Source organism: Anolis sagrei, chromosome 3 (genome assembly GCF_037176765.1).
Source record: "Anolis sagrei isolate rAnoSag1 chromosome 3, rAnoSag1.mat, whole genome shotgun sequence".
In the NCBI taxonomy this organism is placed as follows: domain Eukaryota; kingdom Metazoa; phylum Chordata; class Lepidosauria; order Squamata; family Dactyloidae; genus Anolis; species Anolis sagrei.
In genome coordinates, this window is record NC_090023.1 from 266,422,996 (window position 1) to 266,442,031 (window position 19,036).

General features: G+C 47.2%; 1 protein-coding gene across 1 annotated transcript; it reads left to right on the forward strand.

The window, feature by feature from the left end:
* Positions 1 to 1,522: 1,522 nt before the first annotated feature.
* On the forward strand, positions 1,523 to 17,881 carry NPPC (natriuretic peptide C). Its single transcript, XM_060767326.2, has 3 exons — positions 1,523 to 1,968; positions 7,321 to 7,785; positions 17,263 to 17,881. The coding sequence occupies exons 1-2, from the start codon at positions 1,873 to 1,875 to the stop codon at positions 7,744 to 7,746; spliced, it is 522 nt and encodes a 173-aa protein (XP_060623309.2). The 5' UTR covers positions 1,523 to 1,872; the 3' UTR covers positions 7,747 to 7,785; positions 17,263 to 17,881.
* The last annotated feature ends 1,155 nt before the right edge of the window (positions 17,882 to 19,036 follow it).

Below are 19,036 nucleotides of genomic sequence, written 5' to 3' on the forward strand. Positions count from 1 at the left end.
CTCTTTCTCTCTCTCAGAGAAGCTGCCCTTCCCTCTCCCGCGTGGACCGGGCAGAGTGGGCTTTTAGGGTAAAGATCGCCTAGAAACTTGCTCTTCTTCCCTTCCTCCTTTCCCTCTTTCTCATTCTCTCTTTCTCCGTTTCCACTCCATTCCCCCTTCTCTCTTTTTTCTTTGTCCCGCGTGGGCCGGGCAGAGTGGGTTCTGCTTTCGGGACAACGAGTGATCCCCGTCGGATCTGCGCCCTTTCTCATTTCCCTCTCTTTCAATCATTCCGTTCAGCAATGGAACTCTCTGCCCCGGAGTGTGGTGGAGGCTCCTTCTTTGGAGGCTTTTAAACAGAGGCTGGATGGCCATCTGTCAGGGGTGATTTGAATGCAATATTCCTGCTTCTTGGCAGAATGGGGTTGGATTGGATGGCCCATGAGGTCTCTTCCAGCTCTTTGATTCTATGATTCCCTTTCCCTTCCACTCCACCCCCCCCCTTCTCTCTCCTTGCTCTTTCTCCCACGGAGGGTCCCGCGTGGGCCGGGCATAGTGGGCTTTCGGGATAGAGATCCCGGTCGGCTCTGCGCCGGGAGACCCGCTCCTCTTCCTTTCCTCCTTTTCCCTCTCTCTCAAGTTCTCCCTTTGCCCTCCACTCTCTCTTCTCTCTTCTTCCTCTTTGTCTGTCCCACGGAGGGTCTCACGTGGGACTTTCGGTGGGGGATCCCCGTCGGATCTGCGCCGGGAGACGTGCTCCTCTTCCTTTCCTCCTTTTCCCTCTCTCTCAACCTCCCCCTTGCCCCATCCACTCCACTCCCACTTCTCTCTTCATTCTCTTGGTCTGTCCCACGGAAGGTCTCGCGTGGGACTTTCGGGTAGCGAGGGATCCCCGTCGGATCTGCGCCGGGAGACCTGCTCCTCTTCCCTTCCTCCTTTTCCTTCTCTCTCAACCTCCCCCTTGCCCCATACACCCACTCCCCCTTCTCTCTTCATTCTCTTGGTCTGTCCCACGGAGGGTCCCGCGTGGGACTTTCAGGGCAGTGAGGGATCCTCGTCGGTTCTGCGCCTGGAGATCTCCTGTTCCTTTCCTCCTTTTCCCTCTCTCTCAACCTCCCCCTTGCCCCTCTTTGTCTGCCCCACGGACGGTCTCGCGTGGGACTTTCGAGGCAGTGAGGTATCCTCGTCGGTTCTGCGCCTGGAGATCTCCATTTCCTCCTTTTCCCTCTCTCTCAATCTCTCCCTTGCCCCATACACTTCACTCCCTCTTCTCTCTTCTGTCTCTTTGTCTGTCCCACGGAGGGTCCCGCGTGGGACTTTCGGGGCAGTGAGGGATCCTCGTCGGATCTGCGCTTGGAGATCTCCTGTTCCTTTCCTCCTTTTCCCTCTCTCTCAATCTCTCCCTCTGCCCTCCACTCCACTCCCCCTTCTCTCTTCTTTCTCTTTGTCTGTCCCACGGAGAGTCTCGCGTGGGACTTTCGGGGCAGCGAGGTATCCCCGTCGGATTTGCGCCTGGAGACCTGCTCCTCTTCCCTTCCTCCTTTCCCTTCTCTCTCTCTTTCTCAATCTCTCAATCTCTCTCTCTCCCTTTCCCCCCCACTCCATCCTCCGCCCGCGAGTGGGGAGGGCGGGGGGGTGACGTCACCGCTCAGCAGGTTGGCTATAAAAAGCCGACGGCGATCCCGGCGCGAAGAAGAAACCGATCTGATCCTCGAAGGAAAGAGAAGAGGAGGAGGAGAGCAAGGCAGGAGTTTGGAGGAGGAGGAGAAGGAGAAGGAGAAGGAGAAGAGGACTCCGGCTTCCACCCTTACCCTTTGGAGGATCCATCCATCCACCCACCCGTGGGAGAGTCCCTCCTTGCGCCCGCGGCCTTGGCCCACCTCTCCCCACGGGATGCCCCCCTCGCCCCTCGTGGCCCTGGGACTCCTGCTCGCCTTGCTGGCCCTCGCCTCCCACGGGAAACCTCCACCGCCCGGGTTCCAGGTTAAGGTAAGCCAGGAAGGAGACTCTCCAACACGACTGGGACAACTTTGGCCCTTCCAAGGGTTTTGGACTCCAACTCCCACCATTCCTGACAGCCTCAGGACCCTTCCTTTTCCCCCTCAGCCGCTTAAGCGGCTGAGGGGGAAAAGGAAGGGGCCTGAGGCCGTCAGGAATGGTGGGAGTTGGAGTCCAAAACCCTTGGAAGGAAGCTCAAAGTTGACCCATACCTGGTCTAGTGGATTGAGAACTGGACAACAACTCCAGGAGTCAAAGGCCCCTTCTCCACTGCCATATGTTATCTACTTTGGACTGGATTATATGGCAGTGTAGACTCATATAATCCGGTTCAAAGATGATAACGTGGGTTGTCTGCTTCGATAATCTGGATTCTATGAAGAGACCTGAGCTTCAACTCAGTTTGCAGCAAGGGAGGAAGGCTGAGGACAAGGGGAGAGGAAAAAGAAATTGGGGCTTTCTAATCTCAGCTGGAAAAATGGGATGACAGAGGGCTAATCAGGACTGTGTAGTCTAATCCAAGGGAAGAAGGCTGAGAACAAAGGAGGAAGAGGAAAAAGCAACTGGGGCTTTCTAACCTCAGCTGGAAAAGTAGGATGGACTAAGTTTGCACCAAGGGAAGAAGGACGAGGACAAAGGGGGAAGAGCAAAGAGAAATGGAGGCTTTCTTGGGATGGCAGAGGGTTAATCAGGACTGGGTTAATCAGGAATGTGGAGCAGCTTCAACTAAGTTTGCACCAAGGGAAGAAGGCTGAGGACAAAGGGGGAAGAGGAAAAAGAAACCGGGGCTTTCTAACGTCAGCTGGAAAAGTGGGATAGACTAAGTTTGCAGCAAGGGAAGAAGTCTGAGGACAAAGGGGGAAGAGGAAAGAGAAACTGGGGCTTTCTAATGTCAGCTGAAAAAGTGGGATGGCAGAGGGTTAATCAGGACTGGGCTAAGCAGGAATGTGGAGCAGCTTCAACTCAGTTTGCACCAAGGGAAGAAGGCTGAGGACTAAGGGGGAAGAGGAAAAAGAAACTGGGGCTTTCTTGGGATGGCAGAGGATTAATCAGGACTGTGTAGCCAAATCCAAGGGAAGAAGTCTGAGGACAAAGGGGGAAGAGGAAAGAGAAACTGGGGCTTTCTAATGTCAGCTGGAAAAGTGGGATGGCAGAGGGTTAATCAGGACTGAGTTAATCAGGAATGTGGAGCAGCTTCAACTCAGTTTGCACCAGAGGGAGAAGGACAAAGCGGGGAGAGAAAAGAGAAACTGGGGCTTTCTAATGTCAGCTGGAAAAGTGGGATGGCAGAGAGTTAATCAGGACTGTGTAGCCAAATTCAAGGGAAGACGGCTGAGGACAAAGGGGGAAGAGGAAAAAGAAACCGGGGCTTTCTAGCGTCAGTTGGAAAAGTGGGATGGCAGAGGGTTAATCAGGACTGAGTTAATCAGGAATGTGGAGCAGCTTCAACTAAGTTTGCACCAAGGGAAGAAGGCTGAGGACAAAGGGGGGAGAGGAAAGAGAAACCGGGGCTTTCTAACATCAGCTGGAAAAGTGGGATGACAGGGGGTTAATCAGGACTGTGTAGCCAAACCCTAGGGAAGAAGGCTGAGGACAAAGGGGGGAGAAGAAAGAGAAACTGGGGCTTTCTAACATCAGCTGGAAAATGGGATGGCAGAAGGTTAATCAGAACTTTGCCTCCAAATGCTGACCAATCCACTGCAGAGATGCCTCTTTAGAAGGTACAGTCTACGAGGAAACAATGCTGTGGGTATGTTGATGAGTCTCTAATTAATTTGGGGTGTATAGCTATCCCTCAGTATCCACAAACCCTGCATCCATAGAAGCTGTTAGGAATGGTGGGAGTTGGAGTCCAAAACCCCTAGAAGGTCCAAGTTCACCCATATCTGCTCATCTTTCAGAAGTTGTTGTCAATTCACAATTTATGAGGAAACAATGGTATGGATATGCTGATGAGTCTCAAATTAATTTGGGATGTATAGCTATCCCTCAGTATCCACAAATCTTGCATGCATAGAGGGTGTTAGGAATGGTGGGAGTTGGAGTCCAAAACCCCTAGAAGGTCCTAGTTGGCCCATATCTGCTCATCTTTCAGAAGTTGTTGTCAATGCACAATCTATGAGGAAACAATGCTGTGGGTATGCTGTTGAGTCTCTAATTAATTTGGGGTGTATAGTTATCCCTCAGTATCCACAAATCCTGCACCTATAGAGGCTGTTAGGAATGGTGGGAGTTGGAGTCCAAAACCCCTAGAAGGTCCAAGTTGGACCATATCTGCTCATCTTTCAGAAGTTGTTGTCAATGCACAATCTATGAGGGAACAATGATGTGGGTATGCTGATGAATCTCAAATTAATTTGGGATGTACAGCTATCCCTCAGTATCCACAAATCCCGCATGCATAGAGGCTGTTAGGAATGGTGGGAGTTGGAGTCCAAAACCCCTAGAAAGCCCAAGTTGGCCCATATCTGCTCATCTTTCAGAAGTTGTTCCCAATGAAGGATCCATCCCGTAATGTGGGGTCAGACTCTGAGATATAAGGCAGAGTAGATCCAGCTTTTGAGTCTGTTTGAACTGGGTTATAGTGCAGTGTGGACTCAGATAATCCGGTTCAAATGAGATAGAACATGGATGATGTTGCTTTGATCACTTGGCAGTCCTTGTGGAGAGACCCAAGCGGAGTGTCAATAAACAACAACAACAATAATAAACAAACACCCGCTTTTGGTGGTATGTAGGATGGAGAAAGCATGGCGCTCTTGACCCCACTTGACCCACCGATGCTACTCGAAGCCTTTGGAGTTTGGCTTGGCTGGACTGACAGCGCCATAGAATGAAGCTCAAGTTGTGTTATGATGTTCCAAGCTTGCATGCAATGGCAATAGAGAGGATTCAAGCTTTGGGAGGGAAGGTGCAAGGACTTGTCAAAGGATCATAGCAATGGTTTACATGCAGTCAGCCAGGGAAGGGGATGCTGGGCTTTCCAATCCAAACAGGTGGGGAAATCCTTCATTTTTGGGGTATTGCAACTATCCAGTTAGTAAGGGAAGGGGATGTAGGGTCTCCTAGTCCAAACAGGTGGGGAAATCCTTCTCTTTTGGGCCATTGCAACCCCCAGAATCCCCTAGTCACCTAGCCAAAGGGGATTCTGGGCTTTCCAGTCCAAGCAGGTAGGGAAATTCTTCTCTTTTTCCCATTGCAAGTATCAGCATACCCCACTGTCAGGAAGGGAAGGGGATTATGGGTTTTCCAATCCAAACAGGCAATGAAATCCTTCTTTTTTGGGGCATTGCAACCCCCAGAATCCCCTAGTCATTTGACTAATGGGGATTCTGGGCTTTCTAGTCCAATCAGGTAGGGAAATTCTTCTCTTTTTCCCATTGCAAGTATCAGAATACCCCATTGTCAGGAAGGGAAGGGGATTCTGGGTTTTCCAATCCAAACAGGCAATGAAATCCTTCTCTTTTGGGGCATTGCAACCCCCAGAATCTCCTAGTCATTTGACTAATGGGGATTCTGAGCTTTCTAGTCCAATCAGGTGGGGAAATCCTTCTCTTTTGGGGTATTGGAACTATCCGAATACCCTCTGGTTAGTAAGGGAAGGGGATGCTGAGTCTCCTAGTCCAAACAGGTGGGGAAATCATTCTCTTTTGGGGTATTGCAACCTCTAGAATCCCCTAGTTGTCTGGCCAAAGGGGATTCTGGGCTTTCCAGTGCAAAAAGTGGGGAAAATCCTTCTCTTTTCACTATTCCAACTTATCAGAATATCTCACGTTCAGTCAGGGAAAGGACTCCGGGCTTTCCAATCCAAATAGGTGGGAAATTCTTCTCATTTGGGGTATTGCAACCCCTAGAATCCCCTATCACGTTTGCACTGAAAAGCCCCAAATCCCCTGGCTAAAGGGGATTTGGGGCTTTCCAGTGCAAACATGTGGGGAAATACTTCTCTTTTTTTCCATTGCAAGTATCAGAATATCCCACAATCAGGAAGGGAAAGGGATACTGGGCTTTCCAATCCAAACAGGTGGGTAATCCTTCTCTTTTGGGGTATTGCAACCCTGAAAACCTGGCAAAGGGGCTTCTGGGCTTTCCAATCCAAACAGATGGGAAAATCCTTCTCTTTTGGGGTATTGAAACTATCAGAATATCCTACGGTCAAGTAGGGAAAGGGCTTCTGGGCTTTCCAATCCAATATCACACAGACAGGAAGGGTAGGGGATTTTGGGTCTCCTAGTCCAAACAGGTGGGGAAATCCAGCGATTTTCGGGGTATTGCAACCTCCAGAATCCCCTGGTCATCTGGATTCTGGGCTTTCCAGAGCGGACAGGTGGGAAAATCCTTCTCTTTGGGGGTATTGCTACTCTCAGAACCTGTCAAAGGGGTTCCCAGTCCAAACAGTTGGGGAAAACCCCTCTCTTTTGAGGTACTGCAAGCTCCAGAATCCCCTAGTTGTCTGGTCAACAGGGATTTTGGGCTTTCCAATAAAAACAGGTGGGGAAATCCTTCTCTATTCTCCATTGCAAGTATCTGAATACCCTATAGTCAGCCAAACAGGTGGGAAATCCTCCTGTTTTGGGGTATTGCAACTATCCGAATGCCCCACGGTCAGGAAGGGAAGGGGATTCTGGGTCTTCCAATCCAAATAGCTGGGGAAATCCTTCTCTTTTGAGGTATTGCAACTATCTGAATGCCCCATGGTCAGGAAGGGAAGGGGTTTCTGGGTCTTTCAATCCAAATAGCTGGGAAAATCCTTCTCTTTTGGAGTATTGCAACTATCAAATCCTGGCAAAGGGGCTTCTGGGCTTTCCAATGCAAACCAGATGAGAAAATCCTTCTCTTTTGGGGTATTGCAACCCCTAGACTGGGGTGTCTAGGGGTAGTTGTCTGGCCAATGGGGATTCTGGGCTTTAAAGTGCAAACAGGTGGGGGAAATCCTTCTCTTTTTGGGATATTGCAACTATCAGAACCTGGGAAAGGGGCTTCTGGGCTTTCCAATGCAAACCAGATGAGAAAATCCTTCTCTTTTGGGGTATTGCAACCCCTAGAATCCCCTAGTTGTCTGACCAATGGGGATTCTGGGCTTTAAAGTGCAAACAGGTGGGGGAAATCCTTCTCTTTTGGGGATATTGCAACTATCAGAACCTGGGAAAGGGTCTTCTGGGGCTTTCCAGGGCAAACACTTGGGGAAATCGTTCACTTTTGGGGTATTGCAACTATCCACCTCCCTAATAGTCAGGATGGTCAAGGTATGCCGCGTTCCCTGGTCCAAACAGGTGGGCTGACCTGTCCGGAATGGGCCCCCTTTTCACCGCCCCTCTTTCCCCCCTCTCTTCCCCTCTGCAGGTTCCTTCTCTGGCGGAGCTGCTGCTGCGGGAGGAGGTCTCCGCTTCCTCTTCTTCGTCCTCGGGCCCGGCCTCGTCCTCGGGCGGCAGCGCCCCTCGGGGCGGCACCAAGGCCAAAGGCAAAGGCAAAGACGCCTCTTCCTCGTCCTCGTCTTCGCGGCTGATGCGGGACCTTCGCACCGAGGGCAAGCCCCCGCGGGCGGGATGGGGCCGGGCGGCCCACGGGGAGAGCCACGCGGGAGGAGGAGAGAGAGGAGGAGGAGGAGGAGGAGGGAGCCCGCGGCGCTTCCACGGCAAAGGCCTGGGCAAGAAGGGCGGCGGAGGAGGCGGAGGCGGAGGCGGAGGAGGAGGTGGTGCCGGCGCCGGGAAGGGCTGCTTCGGCCTCAAGCTCGACCGCATCGGCTCCATGAGTGGCCTCGGGTGCTGAAGCTGAAGCAACCAGGGCCGAGGGCGCCCCCTGCTGCAGGTGAGTGGCGCTGCAGCTTTATTTGTAGCATTCCTGCGGGATAAGCGGAGTGGTTACATAGGATGAAGCTGGAGTGTGTCCAGAGGAGGGCGACTAAAATGATCAAGGGTCTGGAGAACAAGCCCTATGAGGAGCGGCTTAAAGAGCTGGGCATGTTTAGCCTGAAGAAGACAAGGCTGAAAGGAGACGTGATAGCCATCAGGCCTGTAGCGTGGGGGGGGGGGGGGGTTAGGGGTTCAACCCCCCCCGAAAGTTTTCAGGTTAAAAAAAAAAACCTGGTTTACTCATGAATTTTAACTGGTTAACCAAATCCCCATGCTAAGTCTATGAGATACAAAAACTTAAGAGGCCTTCCAGAACTGCAAGCACTATCTCAAGCAAATATTGACAATTTATTCACACTGCCATTACTTGCAGCAATAGCCAATGTAGTGAAGCAATCAAGTTGGGTGTGTGTGTGTTGAATGCTCTCATTAAGGAGGCCAGACTTGGTGGAGGTGGTTGACAGGGGCAGAGATGCAGGCTATGGAAGGATGCTCTGCCCCCTGCTGTATTCTTTGCTTCAGCGTAAGCTAGGAGGCAGGTTTCAACCACCCCCCCCGCGAAAATTTCAACCCCCCCCCGCAAAAATGTCAAACCCCCCACGAAAATGTCAACCCCCTGGCGAAAATGTCAACCCCCCCACCGCGAAAATTTCACACACCCCCCTGCGAAAATTTCAACCCCCCGCGAAAATTTCAACCTCCCCCCATGAAAATTTCAATACCCCCCCCGAAAAATTTCAATCCCCCCCCGCGAAAATTTCACACACACCCCTGCGAAAATTTCAACCCCCCGCGAAAATGTCAACCTCCCCCCATGAAAATTTCAATACCCCCCCCCGAAAAATTTCAATCCCCCCCCCCCGCGAAAATTTCAACCCCTCCCGAATTTTTTTTCTGGCTACGGCCCTGATAGCCATGTATAAATATGTGAGAGGAAGCCACAGGGAGGAGGGAGCAGGCTTGTTTTCTGCTTCCCTGTAGACTAGGATGCAATGGAACAATGGCTTCAGACTACATCTGAACATGAGGAAGAACTTCCTGACGGTGAGAGCTGTTCAGCAGTGGAACTCTCTGCCCCGGAGTGTGGAGGAGGCTCCTTCTTTGCAGGCTTTTAAGCAGAGGCTGGATGTCCATCTGTTGGGGGTGCTTTGAATACATTTGTCCTGCTTCTTGGAAGAATAGGGTTGGACTAGATGGCCCACAAGGTCTCTTCCAACTCTAAGATTCTATAGAATCATAGAATCCTAGAGTTGGGGGAGACCTCCTGGGCCATCATAAAGTCCAACCCCATTCTGCCAAGAAGCAGGAATATTGCATTCAAATCACCCCTGACAGATGGCCATCTGGCCTCTGCTTAAAAACTTCCAAAGAAGGAGCCAAAGAGCACTGAATCTCACCAACAATAGAATTGGGCCAAACTTCCCACACAGAACCCCCATGACCAACAGAAAATATTGTGTTTTCTGATGGTCTTTGGAGACCCCTCTGACACTCCCTCATGACCTCCCCCCCCCCCCAGGGTCCCGACCTCCAGGTTGAGAAACACTGCTATAGTGCAGCCTCAGTATCCACTGAGGTTTGGTTCTAGGAATCTTCATGGATACAAAATTCATGGATGGGTGGCTGTGAGTTTTCCAAGCTGTCTGTCAATGTTCCAGAACCATTCCCTCCTAATGCTTCACCCACATCTATGGCAGGCATCCTCAGAGGTTGGGAGGTCTGTTGGAAACGAGGCTAATGAGGTTTATATACCTGTGAAATAATGTCCAGGGTGAGAGAAAGAACTCTTGTCTGTTTGAGGCAGTGTGGATGTTGCAATTGACCACCTTGATTAGTATTGAATGGCCTTGCAGATTCAAAGCCTGGCTGCTTCCTGCCTGGGGGATATAATATAATATATAAGGTTGAATGAAAAGTAATGGAACTGTAGAGGAGAGTCTACTGAACAAGCCAGTACTTGCCGCACACCAGTACTGCCATCTGTTGAGGAGTTATGGAGGTGGAGGCATTACTTTTCATTCAACCCTCGTATAAAACTTTATTTGTATACTACTCTATCTCCCCTATTAACATAGGGGAGATAGACATAAAACTATTAACACAATCATATAAATTTTAAAAATCAGTTCCAAAACTAGACCACCGTGTAAAATTAACTGCCAATGGCCCAAATTTCAAAGTGGGCCTAGCGAATTATGAAAGGGCTGGGCCAGGGCTAATGCAGCGAAGTAATATAGGACTGGCAACAAAGATCCATTGCCTAGTCAAAGTCATGGTATTCCCTGTAGTCACCTACGGATGTGAGAGCTGGACCTTAGGGAAGGCTGAGCGAAGGAAGATCGATGCTTTTGAGCTGTGGTGTTGGAGGAAAGTGCTGAGAATGCCTTGGACTGCGAGAAGATCCAACCAGTCCATCCTCCAGGAAATAAAGCCCGACTGCTCACTGGAGGGAAAGATACTAGAGACAAAGTTGAAGTCCTTTGGCCACATCATGAGGAGACAGGAAAGCCTAGAGAAGACATGCTGGGGAAAGTGGAAGGCAAAAGGAAGAGGGGCCGACCAAGGGCAAGATGGATGGATGGCATCCTTGAAGTGACTGGACTGACCTTGAGGGAGCTGGGGGTGGTAACGGCCGACAGGGAGCTCTGGCGTGGACTGGTCCATGAGGTCACGAAGAGTCGGAGACGACTGAACGAATGAACAACAACAATATAGGGCCAGGGGAGTGGGTAAAGTACAAAGATAGGTCCTAACTGATGGTCAGAGTGGGGCCTGGGGCAACTCATTTCCAGGGTCTACTGGGCAACTATAAAGGTCTTGGCCAGGGCTAGTACCACAAGGATCCTTTGTTGGGAGGTGATTAGCTGGCCCTGATTGCTTCCTGTCTGGAATTCCCGTTTTTTGAGTCTTTACTGTCCTTATTGTAGAGTTTTTTGTTTTGTTTTGTTTTTATACTGGTTGCCAGATTGTGTTCGTTTTCATGGTTTCAATTTCCACATGTAATTGCCCACAATTTCAACAGAAAGGAGGAAACCATGAAAGTGAACACAGTCTGGTAACCAGTTTTTTTTTTAAGTCTAAAATTAGGATTCTAAAGAAAGAGCAACACTTAAAAACAGAGCATTTACAGAGAAGAATCAATCAGGGTCAGATAATCTCCTCCCAACAAAGGATCCCCCCCCCCCCAAGGAAGCAAACAGCCAGGTTTTGAAGCTGCAAGACCATTTAATGCTGATCAAGGTGGCCAATTGCAACATTCACACCTGCCTCAAGCAGACAAGAGTTCTTTCTTTCTCCCACGCTGGACATAATTCCACAGATATATAAATCCCAATTGCCTAGTTTCCAACAGAACTCACAGCCTCTGAGAATCCCAGCCATAGATGTGGGTGAAACGCCAGGAAAGAATGCTTCTGAAACATGGCCAGACAGCCCAGAAAACTCACAGCAACCCAATCATCCCAGCCATGAAAACCCTCAACAACACAAAATCTATGGATGCTCTCAAGTCCCCACAAGACTTTATGTACCCCTTGAAATTCACAGGGTTTTCTTAGGAGGGAAATATTGAGAGGAAGTTTTGTTAGTGCCTTTATCTGAGATATACTTGCAGCACATGTTCTTCATTGATGATCTATACCTTATTGGAGTGGGTGTGTGTGTGGGTGTGAGCTTTGCATAGCATAGGGAAGGGTGAACCCCGCTTGTGGTGTTTCCTTTGCTGCTTGTGCCCCTGTTCAGAAGATTTCACTTCAGTTTCTGTTCCTGTGATCATTGGATTTTTGAAAAATATGGCTTGTTGTGGAAACCAGGATTGGAGAGAAAGCTTCAATGGAGATCCCTTTCCCCCGTGATAATAACTCTTCCAGGAGTGGATTTGCCTTCCTTCCAAGGGGAAGATTTGTCTCACTTCCTGTTGTCTTACCCCCATTCTTTAACCTAAAGGTTGTGCAATGGGTTAAACCCTTGTGCTAGCAGGACTGCTGACCAAAAGGTTGGCAGTTCGAATCCAGGAACAGGGTGAGCTCCCATCTGTTAGCTCCAGCATCCCATTCGGGGAAATGAGAGAAGCCTTCCACAGGATGGTAAAATATCCCGGCGTCCCCTGGGCAACATTCTTGCAGACAGCCGGTTCTCTCACATCAGAAGCTGAAGTCAATCCTGACACGAAAAAAAGGCCAATTCTTAAGTAGGAGTCATTTGTAAGATGGATATTTATACGTCGAATGTTTGTAACCCAGGGACTGCCTGTATATTATTATTATTATTATTATTATTATTATTATTATTATTATTATTTTACTGACCCAAAAACATAGCATGACCCAGCAAACAAGATATATATGTTGGATTTTGTACAATTATTATTTATTATTATAAATATTATTAGAATCATAGAATCAAAGAGTTGGAAGAGACCTTCTTTGGAGTTGGAGGCTCCTTCTTTGGAAGCTTTTAAGCAGAGGCTGGATGGCCATTTGTCAGAGGTGATTTGAATGCAATATTCCTGCTTCTTGGCAGAATGGGGTTGGACTGGATGGCCCATGAGGTCTCTTCCAACTCTTTGATTCTATGATTCTATGATTCATGGGCCATCCAGTCCAACCCCCTGCCAAGAAACAGAAATATTGCATTCAAATCACCCCTGACAGATGGCCATCCAGACACTGTTTAAAAGCTTCCAAAGAAGGCGCCTCCACCACACTCCGGGGCAGAGAGTTCCACTGCTGAACGGCTCTCACAGTCAGGAAGTTCTTACTCATGTTCAGATGGAATCTCCTTTGTTGTAGTTTGAAGCCATTGTTCCATTGCGTCCTAGTCTCCAGGGAAGCAGAAAACAAGCTTGCTCCCTCCTCCCTGTGGCTTCCTCTCACATATTTATACATGGCTATCATATCTCCTCTCAGCCTTCTCTTCTTCAGGCTAAACATGCCCAGCTCCTTAAGCCGCTCCTCATAGGGCTTGTTCTCCAGACCCTTGATCATTTTAGTCGCCCTCCTCTGGACACATTCCTGCTTGTCAATATCTCTCTTCAATTGTGGTGCCCAGAAATGGACACAATATTCCAGGTGTGGTCTAACCAAAGCAGAATAGAGCATGGGGAGCATGACTTCGCTAGATCTAGACACTATGCTCCTATTGATGCAGGCCAAAATCCCATTGGCTTTTTTTGCCACCACATCACATTCCTGGCTCATGTTTAACATGTTGTCCATTACTATAAGGTCTTACAAACCTGCAGCTTGCCTTGACGTCAAACCCTGTCCAACTGCATTCATTCCACAATGCACATGCAACCAATATCCCCAAACAATCTCCCCGAATGAAAACTGTTCTTAGAATAGTATCCTAGAGTTGGAAGAGACCCTAAGGACCATCTGGTCCAACCTTATTATCCTGCCATGCAGGAAGACACAATCAAGGCACTCCCGACAGATGGCCATCCAGCCTCTGCTTAAAAATCTCCAGAGGAGGAGACTCTTCAGAGGCAGCAATATTCTCCTTTGCTGTGATGTCCAAAATTGTTGTGCGCCTTCATGTTATTTTGTACCATGGGGTTGAGAGTCTGTAGAGTGAGTTGTCCATGTTCCCACAGTGGGTTTCTTTCTATGGGTGAAGCATAGTTTGATGCTCAGACACGTTGGGTCTACAAAGAGGGTCTCACATAAGTTTATTGCTAGGATGGAAAGAGTAGCTGGTGGATCATCCACCACTTTGAGGAGCTAGCTAATTGGGAAGAGGGTTTTCCAGGCATGGGCCAACTTAGGCCCTCTGGGTGTTTTGGACTTCAACTCCCAGAATTCCTAACAGCCGTTAGGCTGTTAGGAATTGTGGGAGTTGAAGTCCAAAACACCCAGAGGGCCTAAGTTGGCCCATGCCTGGTATAGATGCTCCCAATAGCCTCAGCTTTGAAGGCGCTCTCCAAGGTGCTGAACTCCATTCACCCAGATAGGTTCAGCACCTTGGAGAGCTCTTTTTGAAGTCTAGACTAAATCCTAGTTCCTCTTCCCCAAAATGACATGGGAACCACTGCCTACTGTTGTTTTAGGAGACTACAACTCCCAGAATCCTGGGCCTGGTGACTGGGGAGATTGGGGAACTGTAGTCCAAAAAAGGTGTGTTTTGGATGTCCTTCCAGAAGATGATTAACAGACTTGAATCATAGAATCATAGAATCAAAGAGTTGGAAGAGACCTCATGGGCCATCCAGTCCAACCCCTTGCCAAGAAACAGGAATATTGCATTCAAATCACCCCTGACAGATGGCCATCCAGCCTCTGTTTAAAAGCTTCCAAAAAAGGAGCCTCTACCACACTCCGGGGCAGAGAGTTCCACTGCTGAACGGCTCTCACAGTCAGGAAGTTCTTCCTCATGTTCAGATGGAATCTCCTCTCTTGTAGTTTGAAGCCATTGTTCCATTGCATCCTAGTCTCCAGGGCAGCAGAAAACAAGCTCGCTCCCTCCTCCCTGTGGTTTCCTCTCACATATTTATACATGGCTATCATATCTCCAATGTCTCGATGTTCTTGGCCAAAATGTCTTATGATTCCCAATCCCAGAGAACAATAGCCAGGAATTATGGGAGTTGTGGTACATAGTGATTCAGGTAGTTACATTGGGAAAATACCAGTGGTTTTATAGAAAGGACAGGGCCATATCCCACTAAAATCCAATAAAGATATAACCTGATGATTGTTATTATTGAAGGAAACAACTTGTAAAATTAATAATTTTCTCCTACTGTCTGGGTAGTTTTTGAAAACTTTAGCTCAAAATTTAATTCTGTACAAAATTCAGCATAGAAAAAATTTCTGCAAAGATATATTAATATTTGTGTAAAAAATGGCTGTTTTCTATCATACTTTTACACACGAAACAGCAACCTCTCCCCAAAAATATTAAGAAAGTTGACTCTCACTTAACCGGGACTCAAGCAACTGGAACTCTCAAGCAACCGGCAAAAAATAATACTTAAAATAGAATTTAAAATAACATCATTTTTCAAAAATATAGTAAAATCTGTTTTTGCTATATTTTTGACTGTGTCACATTTGGTTTTTTCTTAATTTTAATAGTAAGTCGCTTTGAGTCTCCTTTGGGAAAGATATAGCTGGGTTTAAATAATAATAATAATAATAATAATAATAATAATAATTTGTCTTCCTCTGCTTTTAATTACTATGCTTCTATATTAATATCAAGCCAATACAGAGTTTATGGTATAGTATAGGGTATAGTATTAGACCTATTTTTAATAGTAACTCTCAAGCAACCAGAATCTAAATTTATTTGGTACCTAGCAATCCCCATGGGTGCTGGTTAACTGAGAGTCTGCTATATTTCTTTACAGAAATATTGTCTGTACAGGAAATAATTCCTGCACTGAAAAGTTTGTCCGTTCTGGTTCTCCTGACCAGTTTCCTTAGACTTGAGAAAAACAGTTTCCAAACATTTTTGGACGTTTTAGACAAGGCTTTTCTGCCTCTCTTCTGCAATGGTCGGAAAGTGGCAAAGAGCAGAAGTAAATGGGCAACCGTTTCAGCTCCATTCACATGCCCTCCTTTAACTCTTTGGAGAGAGCCAAAAAAGGGTCGCGTTCCCCATCTCTCCTATGGAGCCCTGCTGCAAAGAACAGCACTTTGTTTCTTTCTTTCATAGAGACAGGCACAGCTTTTCCCTGCGATTGATTGTCTCTGGCCTTACGCTCTTGCATTCCCAGCCTTTAGCAGCCGGACGACTAGGAAACTGGGCAAAGTCTCCAGGCTCAGGCTGCATTAAATGGGTGCAGATAGACCACAAGGGAAATGGAGCAAATCCCACACTTCATGTGAAGGGGAGAAATGCATTGACCCTTGCAAAAGAGAAGTGTATTGACTCTTGCAAAGAGAAGTACATTGACTCTTGCAAGAGAGGGATGCATTGACCTTGCAAGAGAGAAATACACTGACCTTTGCAAGGGAGAAATATCTTGACCCTTTGCAATAGAGGAATGCATTGACCCTTGCAAGAGAGAAATGCATTAACCCTCACAACAGAGAAATGAATTTACTCTTACAAGAGGGAAATGCATTGAACCTTGCAAAATAGAAAGGCAGTAACCCTCACAACAGAGAAATGCATTATCCCTTGCAAGAGAGAAATGCATTGAACCTTGCAAAAAAGAAATGCATTAACCCTTGCAAGAGAGAAATGCATTGACCCTGGCAATAGAAGAATGCATTGATCCTGGCAAGAGAGACATTCATTAATCCTTGCAAGAGAGAAATGCATTGAACCTTGCAAAAGAGAAATGCATTATCCCTTGCAAGAGAGAAATGCATTGAACCTTGCAAAAAAGAAATGCATTAACCCTTGCAAGAGAGAAAGGCATTGAACCTTTCAAAAGAGAAATGCATTATCCCTTGCAAGAGAGAAATGCATTAACCCTCACAACAGAGAAATGCATTTACTCTTGCAAGAGAGAAATGCATTATCCCTTGCAAGAGAGAAATGCATTAACCCTTGCAAGAGAGAAATGCATTAACCCTTGCAAGAGAGAAATACATTGACCCTGGCAATAGAAGAATGCATTGATCCTGGCAAGAGAGACATTCATTGACATTTGCAAAAAAGGAATGTATTGGCCCTCGCAGTAGAGAAATGCACTGACCCTTGCAAAACATAAATGCACTGACCCTTGCAATAGAAAAATGCATTGACCCTTGCAAATGCAGAATCCTCTAGCTAGCATTATCCTCAAAAGTGACTTCTCCAAGTGTTGACCCCCCCCCCCCTTTCTAGAAGGACACCACTGGGAATATCTTCACTGTAGAATGAATGCAGTTTGACGCCACTTTAATTGCCATGTCTGAATGGTATGGAATCCTGGGAGTTATATTCAGGTGGAATTTCTTTTCCTGTAGTTTGGGATCCAATGGCCCATGGTGTTCTAGTCTCTGACCCCTCCTCAATGGGATATCCTTTCAGATATTTAAATGTCGTTCTCATATCCCTTCTCAACCTTCTCTTCTCCAAGCAAAACATCTGCTTTAAATTGGATTATATGAGTCTCTACTGACATATAATCTGGGATAAGCAGATAATCTGGGATCAGGTCCTGCAATATAAGGACAGTGTAGAAAAGGGGCCTTTCAAGGGGACTGTTTTCCATCCAGATGTTCCTTCTATTCAGCAGTGGAACTCTCTGCCCCAGAGTGTGGTGGAGGCTCCTTCTTTGGAAGCTTTTAAACAGAGGCCGGATGGCCATCTGTCAGGAGTGCTTTGAATGCAATATTCCTGCTTCTTGGCAGGGGGTTGGACTGGATGGCCCATGAGGTCTCTTCCAACTCTTTGATTCTATGATTCCATCATCCAAGTCAGAGATACAGATGTTGAATAGCCCTGGGTCTTGTGTGAGCAGTTTGCTGAGTGTCTTTCTCCTCTTCTTTTCCAGGTGTTTGAACCGACACGTCTTCTGCATCCATTCACCCCATTCCATGGACATTTGGGGACATCCCGATGGATTGTCAAACCTGGCTGGGCTTCTTCTGTTGGAACAAGGACTCAGAGCCAAACCAGCAAAATTCGGGGCGGGTGGGAACGAGGCAGAGCTTGTGTTTCTGTTCCTTTTTCGAAATCTGAAAGCTCTCCCTATCATACCCAATATATACATTACATACATATATATATTTACACACCTACATGTATATCTAAACACACACCAGACACGCACACATACAGACACACATGGAGACACGAATACACACACACGGATATGAGATACCTTTTTTCCCCCCACGACAAGGGGCCGCCCCATGCCTACCGACGGAGGAAGCCGGCCGTTCTTCGCATAACGTTTGCTGTTTGTACATTCATGTCACGCATAAATATATTTATGTTGTAAAGCTATTTATATATTGTTTATAAAGAGATATTTATAAAAATTTTATTTATGTAACTAAATGAAAAAAAAAGGAGTCTAGCATTGTAACTTTCTTTTCTGTTTTTCATCTTCGATATTTGGGAAAAATAATATGTTGGAAGAAAAACGAGCAGAAAAAGAATACCACCATTCCGTGTACGACTTTGTAACATGTCTTTCTTTTTGTTGAAGGCACCCCTTCAAACCAAGGGATTGTGTTGTTTTTCAGGGCCTCTAAACATGGTTAGATGCACACGTTAAAACCCACATCAATGGGACTGATACTCACACAGTTCTGTTACGTGTCAGAATTAAAAAGAAACTCAGGATGAGGATAAAATGTAGCTGGTGATGTGCATTGCTAGAAAATAATCGGGAAAAGCAGAAAGGTCATTTGGATACTTTCTCTCAATATATATATATATATACACTACACACACACACACACACACATATAGTAAAGGTAAAGGCCACACACACACATATATGTATTTACTAGGCTTTCCCTTGACATTAGGTCTAGTGGTGTCCAACTCTGGGGGTTGGTGCTCATCCCCATTTCTAAGCTAAAGAGCCGGCGTTGTCCATAGATGTCTCCAAGGTCATGTGGCCAGCATGACTGCATGGAGCACCATTACCTTCCTGCAGAAATGGTACCTATTGATCAACACACATTTTCAGGTTTTCGAACTGCTAGTTTGGCAGAAGCTAGGGCTAACAGTGGGAAATCACCCCACTCCCTGGAAATCCCCACACCCCACTCGCCAACCTTTTGGGTCAGCAAGTTCAGCAGCTCAGCAGTTTAATCCACTGCGCCACTGAGGGCACGATATATATAAACAATACCGAATATCGTGTCCAATTCTGGGCACCACAATTCAAGAGAGATATTGACAAGCTGGAATGTGTCCAGAGGAGGGCGACTAAAATGATCAAGGGTCTGGAGAACAAGCCCTATGAGGAGCAGCTTAAGGAGCTGGGCATGTTAAGCCTGAAGAAGAGAAGGCTGAGAGGAGATATGATAACCATGTATAAACATGTGAGAGGAAGCCACAGGGAGGAGGGAGCAAGCTTGTTTTCTGCTTCCCTGGAGACTAGGACACAATGGAACAATGGCTTCAAACTACAAGAGAGGAGATTACATCTGAACATGAGGAAGAACTTCCTGACTGTGAGAGCCGTTCAGCAGTGGAACTCTCTGCCCCGGAGTGTGGTGGAGGCTCCTTCTTTGGAAGCTTTTAAACAGAGGCTGGATGGCCATCTGTCAGGGGTGATTTGAATGCAAAATATTTCTGCTTCTTGGCAG

What these genes read in the sequence shown, in the direction of transcription:
- NPPC (XM_060767326.2), top strand. Translation starts at nt 1,873, where the DNA reads ATGCCCCCCTCGCCCCTCGTGGCCCTGGGACTCCTGCTCGCCTTGCTG. An exon ending in CGCCCGGGTTCCAGGTTAAG is followed by an intron (nt 1,969 to 7,320) that starts GTAAGCCAGGAA and finishes TCCCCTCTGCAG; the next exon opens with GTTCCTTCTCTGGCGGAGCT.